Source organism: Canis lupus, chromosome 5 (genome assembly GCF_048164855.1).
Source record: "Canis lupus baileyi chromosome 5, mCanLup2.hap1, whole genome shotgun sequence".
In the NCBI taxonomy this organism is placed as follows: Eukaryota; Metazoa; Chordata; class Mammalia; order Carnivora; family Canidae; genus Canis; species Canis lupus.
The window spans coordinates 40,904,279-40,920,755 of record NC_132842.1 but is presented as its reverse complement, the minus strand read 5'-3'; the positions used below and the strand labels follow the sequence as shown (position 1 = coordinate 40,920,755).

The 16,477-nt window shown below is 41.2% G+C and overlaps 1 protein-coding gene across 9 annotated transcripts in view; it reads left to right on the top strand.

Annotated features, from left to right (window-relative positions):
- PRELID2 (PRELI domain containing 2) overlaps positions 1-16,141 on the top strand; it is a 63,864-nt gene extending 47,723 nt beyond the window's left edge. For all 9 annotated transcript variants that reach the window (XM_072826330.1, XM_072826335.1, XM_072826331.1 and 6 more), the window contains 2 exons: positions 12,023-12,092; positions 15,883-16,141. In XM_072826330.1, coding sequence (XP_072682431.1) covers positions 12,023-12,082 — 60 coding nt within the window. In that variant the 3' untranslated portion in view covers positions 12,083-12,092; positions 15,883-16,141. The remainder of the gene's footprint in view (positions 1-12,022; positions 12,093-15,882) is intronic.
- The last annotated feature ends 336 nt before the right edge of the window (positions 16,142-16,477 follow it).

Here is a 16,477-nt window from a genome sequence, read left to right as displayed (position 1 = left end):
AGAGAAGGGGGAGGGAGAGGCAGAATGGGAACGAGAGAGAGAATCGTAAGCAGGCTCCGGGCTCAGTGCCGAGCCCAACACAAGGGTTGATCTCACTACCCTGAGAGGCAAAATCAAGACGCAGGCGCTTAACCTACTGAGTCACCCAGGTGCCTCTTGACCCATTGTTTGTTGTCTAGCTTTCTTCCTTAGATTCTAGCTAAACTATTTTTCTCTGAATTTGCTTAGTAAAGGAAAATGGTGGGCTTTTGAGAGTTAATTTATTCCTTTCAAATTGTCACCAGTTTAAGAAGAATTTAAAGGCTATTAATTAAAAATGTTCTCAATCAGTGGTCTCTGGTGGGGATGTAGCTTTGTTACTTTATAAGATACTAAACTTTTTTAAAGCTTACTGGTTTTTCTATTCCCTTTTCTTCTTGATATGTTCTAGTATTTCATAATTTAAAAAATGGCTGCACTCCTCCCCAAAAGACACTTTCAATCTGTAATCAAACAAAAAAATATTAAGGTTTTATTTAAAATGTTTTTGAATATGTGCTGCCTGCACATAAATGTTTTAAATTATATATTTTCAGCAGAGCCATATATGTTCTTTTGCCCTAGCTCTCTTTGAAAACTAGCAGAATGCCCCGTGCTGATCAGCTATGTGACCTTGAGTAAGCCACTTAATTTTCTGAGTTTCATTTTCCTTGTCTGTAAAGTGAGGATAATACTGGAACCTACTACATTAGGTTACTTGTAAGAGGTAAATGAGTTACATTCATGAAATGCTCAGGATAGGACTTGGCACACTGCAAATAATTAGTTATTATTTAAAAAGAAAAGTGCAAGGAAGTTATAAGCAAAAGTTAGTTTTCCTATTAAGGCTGCAGATGTTTAGTGGTTATGATAAGTCTGGCTTTGGAGTCACTGGAACCTGAATTTAATTCTCAGGGCCCATTCTCATAGGGTGTGTACAGATCGAGCCTCTGGGTGAAATGCCAATGTTAGTACCTACCTTCGGAACAGGAGAATAAAAGGGAATAGTATAAAGAAGTGCTTAAAATATCTTGGCACATGTTAAATACTCTAGAAATAACTCTCTTGCCACTCACTATAGCTCAAATTGGCATGTTCTTTTCAGTCTTTTATATGCAGATTTTAAAAAGTCATAATTACAGTATAAGTACAATTTCATGTCTTGCTCTTTTCAAGAAATATTATAGCACAAATGCCTACCACAGCAACTATAGAAACCGCTAAGCCAACATTTTAATGACTACATATATTTCATTAAGTTGTTCTATAATAATTGATTTCCCTGTTTCTTGAGGATTGAGCACTGAAGTTATATCCAGGTGTCCCATTGGAATCGAGACCAAGTGAAACATCTTTATATGTAGACTCTTTTATATTTTGTATCATTACCTTAGAAACGATTCCCTGAGGATGTCTGGGTGGCTCAGTGGTTGATGCTTTCAGCTCAGGTCGTGATCCTGGAGTCCTGGGATCAAGTCCCACATCAGGCTCCCTGCATGGAGCCTGCTTCTCCCTCTGCCTGTGTCTCTGCCTCTCTCTCTCTCTCTGTCTCTCATGAATAAATAAATAAAATCTAAAGAACCCCCCCCCCCAAAAAAAAAAACAATTCCCTGAAGTGACTGTTGCCATGATTCTGTGTGTTCCCGAGTGAACAGAAGGCATCAGTGTGGGTTCACTGCTTTAGCTTTAGTACCTAGCACATAGCCAGTGCTCAGTAAATATCTACTGAATTAGTGAACAGATGTGCGTATTGTTGTATGATTTTCTGAAACTGCTAAAACTTTGTGTCTATCCTTTTTTTTTTTTTTAAGATTTTTATCTTATTTATTAGAACAAGCACAATCTGGCAGGGAGGGGCTGGGAGAGAGAAGGAGAAGCAGAGACGTGGGACTCAATCCTACAACCCTGGGATCATGACCTGAGCCAGAGGCAGATGCTTAACTGACTGAGCCACCCAGGTGTCCCTGTTTTTGTCCTATTTTATTTTTAAAATAGCCTTAAAAGCAGCCAAACTTTTTAGCCTCTGGGGTAATAAGAAAGGTAGTAATAGGTCATCTTTATTGAGCTCTTGTGCCCCAGGCATCATATTCAGGACCTTATGTGCCTTACACCTCCTTCAATTTGCTGAACACTGCTCTGTAGTAAGTACTGTTATGACCATTTTTATAGATGAGGAGACAGAAGGGTAAGTCGACTGGCCCAAAATCCCAGAAGTGGTGAGCGGTAAACCCATATTCCCATGAGGCAGTCAGACCCTTAGTCTCTGTACTTGATGAACTAGACTCCATATCCCTCCTAATTCACTCTCGAGCAGCTCGCCCCTTTCCACTTGAGCCAGTCTAACAAATGATTTCCCAGGGAACCTGAATTTCTTGGCCAAATTCCAAACAGTGTGAATCAGGTGTGCCTGAGTCTAGAGGGTTTTGCTTCAGTCTCAGAATGAGAGAGCCAGCATCGTTTACAAGTGCTTGTTACTTAAAAGGAGTCCCACCTTTGCAGTTCACCAAGTGAGGGATGTATGAATGTATTTTTTTTTTATAAACCTTAGCTTTTTTTATCCAAGGGAAGAATTTTATTACAGTGTTAAACATTCAAGGCAGCTGGTAGATTTAGAACATCACCCATGTGGGAGTTATTAATTCATGAAGGAATATCTGGGACCAAACAATAGAAAGGATAAGATCCTAGGGATTAACCAATAATGCTTTCATTTAGTTAGCAATTGAAATAGAGCAATTTTTGAAGAGTATCAACTGTGTTATTACAACCATTTCTTCACTCTCTCTTTCCCTTTATCAGTCTATTATTTGATAATAATGGGGGATAATGGGGATAATGGCTGGGGATTTTCAAGAATATTTGCATCTGTGAGCACTACGTGGTACTTTTTCTCCCCTTTGCAAATAATTGACTCTTCAAAACAGCAGGTAGTTTATCTTTAGAATGTTATTTGCATCTAGTGATTTTATGATGTAGTTCTTTTTTGTAGCTTTTGTTCTGAGTGTTCGTGTTAATTTGTCACATTAAATGCTTGAAATTTTTTATTTTTTATTTTTTTATTTTTTTTATTATTTTTTTAATTTATTTTTTATTGGTGTTCAATTTACTAACATACAGAATAACACCCAGTGCCCGTCACCCATTCACTCCCACCCCCCGCCCTCCTCCCCTTCTACCACCCCTAGTTCGTTTCCCAGAGTTAGCAGTCTTTACGTTCTGTCTCCCTTTCTGATATTTCCCACACATTTCTTCTCCCTTCGCTTATATTCCCTTTCACTATTATTTATATTCCCCAAATGAATGAGAACATATAATGTTTGTCCTTCTCCGACTGGCTTACTTCACTCAGCATAAAAAGGCGTCACTTCGTTAACTTGGTGTGGCCTTCATGGTTCTGTCATCACACTGGTGATGTGAAGGATGGGGAGTGAGGGTGAGCCCTCATATTTCTGTAACTAATGTTTGTTACAGCCCCCCGACTCAAAGCTGTGACCTTATGTCTCATTCATCCTTGCCAGGTTGTATCCCCAAGAAATGATGAAAAGCTTTTTGTGGGAAGTAACTGCCTCACTAGTTGGCATTCGGTAAAACCAAGGAATTCCAATTGGCAGATACCATGTCGAACTAGAAATGTTTCCTGTGCACACGCCTGTCCTCCAGCTGCTTCCTAGTTCACGAGAGGGCTTCACTTGGTGTCAACAGAAGACGAAGGGCATTTGGAGGTGTGATGAGGTGCTTTTATCCTTTGAGCAGTTTCAGGAATTGCATGTGATCTTGTCTCCCCTAAATATATAAAATGGAAATTATCCAGCTGTAGCTGGAAATAACTTTGGGATGGCAGGAAGGACTGTGCCTAAGGCAACATGTCATTTGTTGGTGATTTGAGAAGAGAACCCTGCAACTCTCCCTTTTTAAGGTGGGAGTGTATTGTGAGCTCGGTCATGAAAACCTGGGTATGAATCTGGATTCTACCCTTATGTAGCCAGGTGCCGTTGGTCAAGTTTCTGAGCCTCTCTGAGTCTCATTTTCTTCTTGTCACTGAAGTACATTGAATGTGAGGATTAAATGAGACCAGGTCTATAATGTGCTTGGCATAGCCTAGTAGGGCAGTAGCCAGCCTGCTTTCTTCCTTCCTTCCTTCCTTCCTTCCTTCCTTCCTTCCTTCCTTCCTTCCTTCCTTCCTTCCTATTTAAATCCACTTAATTAAAATGTCATCTATTATTGGTTTCAGAGGCAGAGGTTATTGATTCATCAGTCTTATATAACACCCAGTGCTCAGGGTGCCTGGGTGGCTCAGTGGTTGAGCATCTGCCTTCAGCTCAGGGCGTGATCCTGGGGTCCCAGGATCGAGTCCCACATCGAACTCCTTACGGGGTGCCTGCTTCCCCTCTGTGTCTCTCATGAATAAATAAATAAAATCTTTAAAAAAACAAACATCCAGTGCTCATCATATCACATGCCCTCCTTAATGCCCGACACCCAGTTACCCCATCCCTCTACTCCGCCCTGTCTAGCAACCCTCGGTTTATTTCCTGTGGTTAGGAATCTCTTATGGTTTGTCTCCCTCTCTGATTTCATCTTGTTTTACTTTTTCCTCTCCCCTCCTATGATCCTCTGTTTTGTTTCTTATATTCCACATATGAGTGAAATCATAATAGTCTTTCTCTGATTGAGTTATTTCACTTAGCATAATACTCTCTAGTTCCATCCACATTATTGCAAATGGTAATATTTCTTTTTTGATGGCTGAGTAATATTTCATTGTGTATGTATATATATGTTATACACATACATACCACATCATCTTTATCCGTTCATCTGTCGATGGACATCTAGGCTCTTTACACAGTTTGGGCCATCGCCTTTCTATATACAGTTCTTTCCTGTGACTTGGATTCTAGTTCTTTTCCTTTTGCTGAAGATTCTTTGACCTGGAGAAGGCTGGTTTACCATGCTGGGCCCAGTGTCATCGAATAGAAATTTTGGTAACTCTTAGAAGAGTGAAGATGAAGTAGAATGTGCTTGGTGAGGTCTGATCCAGGCATGAGGTGAGCCCTCGCTGACATTTCCTCTGGGTCACTGACCATCCACTGGACTGGGGGTACCTGGCTCCTAGTCACAGTTGGGTCCACAAAGAAATCAGTAGCTGCTTTTCAAAAGGCCCCAGGGTGAATGGGCGGGAATGCCTGACAAAAGTGTCGTGTGTCTATAGCTTTATATGTTGCCTCAGTGACTCTTCCCAGCAGTCCTGCAAGGGAGCATGTGTGCTTTCTTCTTCCTACACATTGTACAGGCCCAGAAACAAACTCATTGAGGAAAACACTCATTGTGGTAAGAGTTGGAGAAAATCAGGTTTAAATTCCTGGATGGTCACGTACTCTCTCTGTGACCTGAGCAAGTTACTTTTCTCCTTGAGGCCCAGTTTCCTTACCTGGAAATGGGGGGAGTGAACTTGTCTTACCTCGGGGGACTGTTGAGAGGATTAATTGAGGTCATGTAGCTCAAGCCCATTATCCTCAATGTTGGTGAGATTTGATGTAATGGGTTTTTGACTAAAATATGGCTTTGGAAAATTATATTTTCTTCAAAGAATACATGAGATTTGAAGATGTGTAGGCTGGCCTCACATGTAAAGAAAATTGTTGATGTGGATATGGGTGAAGAAAAGGGGAGAGATCAAAGATGAAAGAATTTTGGCATACTAGATTCATTGATTCTGTTAGAGACAACAAGTATGCTGGCAATCATTTTTTCTTTCAGAACAGGGAAGAAACAAGGCGAAATTATGACTGAGCTTAAATTTGATAAAAATGCCAATAAAAGGAATTGATAGGAACTTTGTGGTGTTTTAGTTTGTTAAGAGGAAGAGTTGGTGCTGGACTCTGTAGTGTGCCAGGCACTCAGGCAGTGTTGCCTTAGTGTTGGGAAGACTGTCTTATAATGAGTGACAGATGGAGTAGGGGTAGAAAGCCTCCCATCAATGGAGATTTTTTTTCTTTTTTTAAGATTTTATTTATTTATTCATGAGAGACACAGGGAGGCACAGACATAGGCAGAGGGAGAAGCAGGCTTCCTACAGGCTTCCTGATGTGGGATTCGATCCCAGGACACCGGATCACAACCTGAGCTAAAGGCAGACTCACAACCACTGAGCCACCCAGGTGTCCCTCAATGGAAGTTTCTAAGCAGGTTACAGAAGATCATTTGTCAGAAATGTCATGGATGGCACTAGGTAGGAGGCTGGTCTCTTGAACAGTTAGTAGTGAAAAAGCCATAATCTACATGAAGTCTAAGGGAGGAAAAATAAAATTACATATAGGTCATTTAAAAAAAAACCTGAAAATGAAAATAGACCTAATGGGGTTTCATTGGAATGTTGGGGAAGGAACTTCATAAAATAGGAAAACACCAATGCCTAAGTGCCTTTTAGTTACTAGAATATTCATGCCAGGTCAGAATTTATTTGAGAACTGGCAGTATGGAGATGATTTGGTAATCTTTCATCCTGATACTTGATCCTGGGACACCTCTCTTAAGTCAGAGGGCCCCCTTCCCTTCACTTCTTTGTAGAGTTTCTCTCTGGACTAGACATTTTAATGTCCTTTCCCATTTTTAGATTTTATCATTTGGGAATGTATTCTTTTCCATTACTAATTGTGAGATTAAATATTCTCTTTAAGGAGAGAAGGAGTTTTATAAAGGGAAACACGGACATCTGAATTATTATATCAGTTAATGTTCTCCAGTTATACCTAAAGATTTTGGGTTACTTATCAAAATAAAAATGAATCTTATTCAAGAGTTTATTAGGTACTATGGGAAAATTACATTGAAGTCATACATTCTATCAGATATTCCTACTTGAAAAACATTGTGTTTAAAATAATTTGTAGAGGTGATTAAATATTGATTCCAATATTAAGAATCATGCCATTTAATCTGGGAGCACAGGCTTTTTGAACATAGTAAATAGGGAAGGGAAGAACAAGCTCCTGCTGTGTACCCAACATTATAAAAGACATTTTCTTTTTTCAAGACATTTTCACATATGCAGTCTCATTTATGCCTTCAGCCCCCCCTATGCTGAAACATCACGAATCCTGGACTCCCAATCCTGATTGTTTTGGGTCAAATCACAACTCTTTCCTTTATTGTGGATTTTGGTCTGGATGCTTAATTTTTCTGAACCTTAGATCTCCTCTAAAGAGAAAGACAGAGAGAGAGAGAGAGAGAATAATCCCCTAAAGCAGATAGAATAAACTAAGCCAATTTTAAGTAGGGCACTAAGCACAGTGCTTGGCATGCAGTATGTGCCAATAATTTTGATTATTATTGTGTGGTGTTATCTCAGTTTTATGGATGAGGAAGTCCTAAATGTAAAAGAATTAACCTACATAGATTAAAAGATGCTTTATTGGGCAAAAGATATCTTCCTGAAGAAGCTTTGAGGAGTATTTCTCTTACGTTTTGATGAGAAAACTGGATGCAGATTCCTCCCTTTTTCCCACAGATAAAGTGCACTGGCCACATGTTTCTCCCATCTCCTGGAACTTTTTTCCTATCGGGGAGAGGGGATGGCTGACAGTCCAAAATGTTTTAAAAAGCATGATAATTTTTTATAGTGATGAATGCTATAAAGACAGTAGGACCAAGCTGTATCATCCAGGCTGTCTAGGGCAGTCAGGAATCCTTGAGGAGGTGCTGGGTGAGTGGACATTTCAGTATCGCAAGGAGGTAGCCAGTTGGATGTTCCTGCTGGAGGGAACAGTGAATGAAAGGGGAAGGGAACTGAGCATGTTGCATGAATGGAGAGCAGGCCTGTGGATCTGCAGGACAATGAGCTGCGTAGGAAAGCCCTGGAGCCATAATGATGAGTGTGCATTTATACTAAGAGCAATGGGACACCCTAGGAGGGTTGAAGCAGGAAGAGACATACTCTTATCTTTCCTTTTATTCATACTGTTAGGATTCTACACAGAGTAAATGAAAAGATTTGAAGAAAGTTTTATGTAAACCAACTGAATGAAAAAAAAAATAGAAAAAGAAGTGAGGTATAAACTTGATGGAAATGTTTTTATCAAAGGGTGAATGGTTTCATAATGTGAACTTCAGCATTTGACATTATTGTACTTTCTAAACTCTTGACTAATCCAGATTCTTCGGGACCCATTTTAAGTCCAGCCTTTGCTGGCAAATTCTTTTCACATCATTCTTTCCCACTTTTTTTTTTTTTTTTAAACTTTCATTCTTTATTCTTTCCTTGTTTTGTTCTTTCATCTCCCGTGGCAGCCCTTGTTATCCTGGCCTTTTCCATTGCACTTTGAAGAATACTAACTACTGGACAGAAAGCTGCGGTAATGCTAAAATTCAGACTCATCAGCCTGGCATTCGAAAGTGATCAGTTTATCAGTCTTGTAATCCATCAACGTCAAGTACCTTTTGTGTGCCAGAGTCTGCACCCATCTTTATCATTGTGATAATTAGGTGAACAGTTCTTGTTTAGTTAAGAGCGCCCCATAGACTCGTCTTTTGAGAACTGCTTTAGAACTTTGCCATTTTTATAAAGTCTAATATCTCTCTCTTTGGGACCTCCTCGGTGAATCAGGGCTTCTTAAGAAGGCATCGGTTGGAGAACAAAATAAATATACTGTTTGGATCTTGCCACCTTTAGTTCCAATTTGTTTCAGCTCCACTTCAAACAAGCTTTTTTGTTTCCCAAAATAATCAGCTATTTCTCAGAGACTCAGGGTGGGGGCTATGTGAAGTGTTTTGAATCTTTGAGACTCTGGGACATCTTTGTGGGGATGTGCTTGGCCAGCAGTGTTGGTATTAGGGAAATGAGACTGTGAGAGGGCTCACTTATCTGTACATTGGCAAATAGAGAAAGATAGCCTTGTAATAGAAAAAAATCTCAGAGGGGAAAGGAATAATAAAATCAAGCTGGTTTATGGTTTGTCAGCCCAAAAAGCTTTTAAGCCATATCTATAAAGGTGGATTCACTTAATGTTTGCTCTGCATTTCAGGCATCATTGTGTGATAAGTGGTGTAAATTTAGCCTCTTTAAGCCTGATCTCCTAGGGGTTGAGTTTTAAGCATTGGAACTTTATTTGAAAGGACTCTATCGATTGGGCTTTTACTTGGTCCCTCCATACTAAAGAGAGGTACTAAATAATGGTTTGGCCTCCCTGTTAGGATTTTTTTTTTCTCCTAAATTCACTTTATAGGTTTCTCTCTCTCTCTCTCTCTCTGCCCCCATTCCCCATCTTCTATTTCTAACTGTTCTCCTTAAAAAGACTAAAGTGGTATGGGGTGGGGGGGAGGGAAAGAAAAATCAACTGTCACATTGTGAACATAATTGATTCAATAAATAACGTCTTTCAATTCCCAAGGCAAACCTCAAAGTCTTCACTTATGTCAATTAGTGTTCAGCTGGGTAAGTGGTGGCATTCTTAATTTAGACAGATGGGGAGAGTTTGGCAGTGCTCACTTCCTAAGGAGGGAGTGTGCTTTCCTGGTTATAAAGACATACCACCGGATTTAGGGGCCCACTCTGCAAAAAGAAGGTTGCAATGGAATTAACGCAGCCGTTTTTATTCTTCCTGAAAATAGAAGGAAGGCGTTTGATTGTTGTTCAGGGTTTTGTTGAAACAAACAAATGGAAATAAGGGGGATGAAAACGACTGACTGGATTGTGAGCTCCATGAGGGCACAGGCTTTGTCTTGTTTGTTCACCATTTAATCTCCAGTGCACACAGGAGGTGCGTAATATTTGTTGAGTGGATCTCTTGATGATGGAATGAGAGCAGAAATGAGCATAGTCAGACCTTAGATTAAGAATTAGGTTAAATCTCATTGCATTGGTTGTTTCATCCCCACCTGCCTCCTTACCTAATTCTTTGCAAGGCAGGTAGCTCGAAGTAGGAGTACAGTGTGTACTGTATCTTCCAAAATCATGAGGGAGGACTATTCCATGCAGTCTCAGACTGGTAGAGCTAGAGGGGATCTTGGAGGTGGTGTCAGGCTGCCATTTACAAATTCTAGTAAATGAACCAGTTGTGCTTCAGAACCACATGAGGTATATTATAAATCTACAGGTTACAGACCCCAGCCCCAGAAATTCTGATGGTGTGGGTCTCAGTAAGGCTTGGGAATCCCCTTTGTGCTCCCATGGGTTCCCCTTCCAGTTTCGCATGCAGCTGCCCTATCCCTTTGGCCTTGCTGTTCCCTGAGCTCTCCAGGCTCAGTTATTCCTTGGTAAAAAGGAACTCAGCTTAAGTACCCCCACAGTGGGACTGGCCGTGCTATGACCAGAAGCTGGGTCTCTCCTGACTCTGACAGCAGTGCTCCTGGGCTTAGTGTTTGCTGCTTAGTTCACCCCTGCTCTGCGCTTCTCAGCCTTCTGTTGGGATCCTTTAATTGATACTCCTTCTAGCAGGACAGTGGCAGTGTTGGTGGCGATGGCTCGCCACAATCTGAAGCAGCATCTGAAACCTCAAGGAAATGTCACATTTTGTTCGGTGTCCTTTGGCACCAAGTATATTTTAAAGTCTTTCCTAGAGGCTCACCCCCTTGCTGTGGCACAGAATAAACCCCTTATAGGAAGCCCTGGTCTTTCTCTTGTAGCTCCTTCAGTGTTTTCCAGACCTGCCAGATCATAGGAATCACCTGGGTGCTTGGGTGCAGAACCCTGGGGCCTGCTTGAGTCCTATTAAGTCAATGTCTTCCTGTGAGGGGTCTAGGGACCTGTGTTTTAAGTTCCCTTAGATCATTACTGTTCCCTGTAAACTGCTCTCCAGTCTCTGCGAACAGTGTCTCCCATTCCCCCTAGATCCAACTCTGATTTCCTTAAAACTCCAGTTCATAATTACATCATCATCCTCTTCCCATGTGGAGGCTTATCCTCTGGTCTGCAGAACTTGTTCTTGAAGGAGGCAAAGAGGGCATATCTGCTTCCCTCTAACCTCCAGGCAGATTTTGGCAAGGTGGGTGTGTGGGCAGGGGGAATGTGCAGTCGTGAGTGAGCCTGCAGCAGGGTCAGGGGGACCCTCTGATGCCAGAATAGAATGGCTCTCTGTTCTCTCTCTGTGCTATTACTCAACAGATGCAGGATTTTGGTAAAGTTGCTTAAACCTCTTGGAGTTACTGTTTCCTCCCCCTCATGTAGAATGGGAGTAAGAATAGTACTTGTTCAGGGGCTTGTATGTATTCCTAGGCTGGCTCTTGGGACACAGACTTAGAGACGGAGGTCCCTGCCAACTCTTCTCTCGTGAGGGAGTGGGGGAAACAGGGTCAGGCAGGAGGGGACTGAACTGTAGTAATGTTGCTGTGCAGGTCTCCGTCGATCCCGGGGGGATGCCTAGACATGGGGTGCCCTTCACAGTTGTCTGGAGTTGAGGGAAGGGGACTGGGCCTTTAGATTCTTATATCCACGGGTTCTTGGATGTGGGCCACCCCTGGAGAGGGGACATGACCTCAGGTAAGGCAGACCCTTTTGGCTGAGAGTGGCTGTGTGCTATTGGGAGTGTATAGTGCTGGCCGGCGGGGAAGGGGTGCCCAGCTGCTGGAGGGCTCTCCGTGGTACACTCTGCACCCACTGCCCAGGACCATGTTCATGAAAACGTAAGCAGCCTGTGTGATGCATTTGTTAAGTGGTCAATGAATACTAATTATCACCATTATTATTCTAGCCCTGGCGATGCCACTTAGTAGGTGGGCCACTTGCAAGAAGTGACTTAATTTCTCTTGGACTGTTTTCTTATGTTTAAAATGGAGATTCTAAACACTCCTGTGCTCACTTCCCTTGACAAATTCTGAGCACATGTAGAAAAAAATGTGAAATTGGTGAGAAAAATACTATAAAATGTAAGGTAGGACCACGAGCTTACTTTCCTGAAATGAGTTTAGGGCCATGACTTGGATTCCTTGAAGGGAAAGAGTTGTGATAAATGGAAAAGTGCTTGTCCAGGAAGTATGGCATTTTGACTTTTCTTTCTTCTCTCTCTAGGGAATTAGAATAATGGAGATGCTGCTGAAGGAACAGTGTGGTGCCCCCTTAGCCGAATAAAGAATCATCAGTGAGTACCAAAAACAAAATCAGAATTATTTACTCCAGCCATGTTTTCATGCTTTTAAGCCCTGTGTCACGCATCAGCCTCCCTGGGCTATTCATGCTGTACATCTCCCAGTTACGGACAGAGGATACTGTCTCACAGGTCTTTTGTTTTCTGTTCAGTGCCTTCATTTACCTAGTTCTTTGATTTTCAGAGCAGTTTGCTACCACGTGCTGGGTTGCAACTGCATCCAAATTATTTAAACTGCTCAGCACAATCCAGCATGATTGCGACCCTCGAGGTGTCACACATTGGTAGACCATGGTTCAGGATTAACTGAAGCTGAATTTTATTGTTCTGGGAACAATGAAAGGAGGGGTTTATAAACTGTATTTGAAGCAGGAAGAGAAACAAGAAAGGAGCATGCTTTGGCCAGTGAAATAAATATATTTTATTAGTTGTATATACTTCCACTGGTTGGGAGTGGCTGCCTGAGATGCTACTGAGAAGAATTCTGACATTTTGCGCATAGTATTGGGTTCTGGGTAAAGGTGCCCAGAGTGATTAGCAAAGTTTGCTGTATGCAGAGGATGGTAGAAAGACCGCTCTCATGATGGGGCACATGGCACCTCTAGTTGAGGACAAATGCTAGAGGGTTCACAGATAGCAGGGGGTTTTTAGAATTACTTAAATTTTTTTTCCTCAAGTTTTCATTGTCTACATGAAGGAGAAGGGTCTCCATAGTGGAGAGGACAGAACAAAGTTATTTAAGAGCGAACCAAAGCTTAAACAAGTGTAATGGATTTGCACCTTACCAGATTTTTGGACTTGGATTTTTAGCATGTGAGAGAAGAGAAGGTAAGACCTTTGAGTAAGGCAAACATTTTTTGTCTTGGGTAAATTCATCATTACCTAAAATTTCCTTATGTTGGCTTAGAACTATAGTACACAGGGTATTGTATTACCAACCTTGGACTCTCTTTGTGATATACAATAAAGTTTGAGAACAATTAACCAAAGGAGAAGCAAAATGAACATTTATGTACAAGTTCTTTGGCACTGAACGCGTGTTAGCCAGGCCCGTGAATAGATTTATTCATAACCGGGGAGGCTAAGATAATTTCATTTAGCACCAGCACGGCACATGGCAGGTGCTCAAAAATGTTGAAATGGAATCTAAATATGGTGTGTTTGTTCCTACATCCACTCTGTTCTTTGAAAAAAAAATTTGAGGCATTTTTGTGAGGTTCACCGAGTACCTCTAGAGCTCACACACTTGAGTGTGGATCGCATCTCACTCCTAAGGGTGAGGTCTATCGTCAGCTCCATGTTAAATGAGAGAATGTGAGGGGACTCTATTTACAAGTATACACTGGTTTTCAAACTTGAGATTAATGTTTTGGAACGCCCTTGAATATCACAATCATCTGAAGGATGTGTTAAACATAGATTGGTGGGGCCCACTCTCAGAGTTTGAGTCAATAGGTCTGGGGTGCCGTCCAAGGACTTGTGTTTCTAACAGGCTCCCCGGTGATGCTGCTGCTGCTGCTGGTCTGGGGCCTGCACTTTGAGAACAATTGCTTCAAGTGAGGTCAGGTCTCTGAGTAAAGACAGATTAAATATAAGGGCACCGAGGAAGCTAGTAGCTGGGGCTTCCAGATTGTTGTCATGTATTTTGTTGCTTTTAGATTAATCAGAGGAATGATTTTCTTGTGTGGTTTTTCCCTGATTTTAGCATCTCACCCACTTCATATTTAACTTTTTTTTTCTCTGCTTAAATGATGACATACTCCACACTGGAGGAAAGACAACTGAAAATAATGAGAGGACACTCACACCAACTTGTAGTTTTGATTTTAAGTGAAATGAGGAAATTAAACCTTGCCTGTTGTCATAAATTACCCACATGTTCTTGTTTTTTTGTTTGTTTTGTTTTGACTAAGCCGTGAACTAAGGCTTTGTATTGTTCCTAAAAGCAACTTACTCTCCTCTTTCAGGCGAAGTGGTTGAGGTCTGGATACTACCAGTTTAGTGTGGGACAGTTGTATTCAGGTCATTTAATGCAATAGAGTTTTTGAAGGATTTGCATAATTCAAGCTCTCTTAATTCATGACTCGGGGGGGTGCACATGGAGAGGAAGGGATATATACTCTTACCTCATGAATGCAGTTACTGCAAATTAGAGCCCGTTGCCAAGGCTTGAAGCTGTTTTTCAGTATCCACTTTATTGAAGTATTATTTATGTACAATTCATCTGATCAATTTTAAATGTACAGTTTGGTGAGTTTTGACAATTACTTAGAATTATGGAAGCATTGCAAAAAATGATCTAGAACATTTTAAGGCTTTGATGTTACGGCCATGTTTTTGCCAGCTTATTGTTTCCCTTTTTTTTCTTGACTATTACAAAGTTTTGGCAAGCTTGAAATGTACCTGTTTTAATGGAACTTCTTTTCTCAAACTTGGCTCTACAGAAAATGGAAGAATGGTTGAGTGAAGGGTAGCTATTGTTTTTATGAGCAATAAAATGTCACATTAAAAGCGGGGGGTGGGCATCAGGACTAAGGTTGTAGAGGAAGGGTCAGTCATTTACTGCCCTCAGGCCAAATCCAACCTGCTCTCTACTTTTGTAAATAAAGTTTTATTGGAACACAGCTGTGTTGCTGGCTTTGTCATGGGTACAACACCAGAGTGAATAGCTGTGACAAAGAGCTCACCTCCTGCAAGGCTTAAAATATTTACTGTCTGGTCCTTAAAGAAAGGATTGCCTTTTAAGAAAAAGCTTTCTGTCCTGTGGTTTCAGTCATGTCCCTCCTAAGTTATGATCAAGGAGCCTTGTGGTGGTTGTTTAGCCCTTTCCATATAGCATTTGACCTCTTACCTGTATTCCAAAGTTAATAGTGTGACAGTTTATCTTCTTTGCATTAGCTGTAACCTCACCACTCAGATGATTTTAAGGCATAAAAAAGCATTGAAATTATCACAATGAAGTTAAAATAGCAACAGTGATGATTACAGTTGCTTATGAAGTTCAGTGCCTGTGCATACATCCTGTACAGCAGATAAAGTATCATGTGATGTGGTAATCTAGGTGCTGTTTACAGTGGACTCAGTTTGCCAGTTGGGGAATTTGGCAGTTCTTAATTAAAAAAACATTCTGTGGGATTTGGATGAATGTGCATAGGGAGACCTTACGTACTATTTTTATATCATACCACATTTCAAATTTGCATAACTTAAATTCACGTGGAACATGACCACTTCCATGCCCAGACCTCAAGATGCTCCCCAGAATGCTTTGGCCTGTGTATCTATGTGGGCATTTGAAAATTAGAAAGCTTAGAAGGTGATTTTGTCATGAGTCAAAATGGAGGTGCATAAATCTCACTAACCAATATGCTTGTGCTGTTGCTTCTGACACATCCATCTGATAGATTTTTGATTTCCTGTCATTTTTGAATAAAACAAATAGCCCTGACATCTGTTTGCTCTTGCCGTTGGCAGTTGGGAGGCTGGGCTTGGTGCGGTTTGATAACATAGCAGAGTCTTTTCACACTGGAATGATTAAGCCCTCAGTTTTAGCTATATCTTAACTCCCCTTTGAACCAGCTCCTCTGGGTCACTGGACTTAATAAAATAAGGTGCTAGCTTCGTTCGAAGATCATTAGGAGGCTGAAATGCAGTTTCTTTAAGAATTATCCATAGTGATAGAATTCAAGTCATTTTTAAGAGTTGCTTTGGAAAAGAGGGAAATAAGTATTGATTGGCGAGACATGTTTATTAGGTGATAAAGCCTGTTTGCTTTCTCTTGCAGGGGAATTGTGTTGTGCTACTTCTGTTCAAGAATCACTTCATGGCCATAACACATTGCTGATGCAGTTTTCCAAATGCAAGATTAAGGATACAGTGTTGGCAGCTTAAAGAAGAGGAGACCTTTCTGCCAGGACATGACACAATATACTCTCCTAGGAGCCTGCCTCAGAGAGTGGCACTCTGGGACATGAGACCTTCTAGATAGATTTTTATGGTACAGTGTCTTTATGATTTGCAAATAAAGGAAAAAACCCCTAGAAGGTGACGTCTCCCCTTCTTCAGGATGTCCTGCTGCCTGCCTGGTGATGGTGTCAGGGAAGCCAAGGACAGGCTAGAGGCCTGGCGAGTGGCACTTGTGCCCGTATGTTATCAGCATCTTTGCTCATGGGATTCATGAGAAGATCGTGGGACAGATGGAGTTGAACCTGATACCTGATGCATAGGTGGCCTAAAACAGAATGTACCAGGCCTGTTTTGAAGACAAGCCAGATTTAGAGTAATGTCTGATTCTCAGAAATTGGGTGCATTTGCTGTCTACCCATAAGCACTACCTAAGGGCTATCAGTATATTTGATGACCTTTCAGCTGTGTGATTT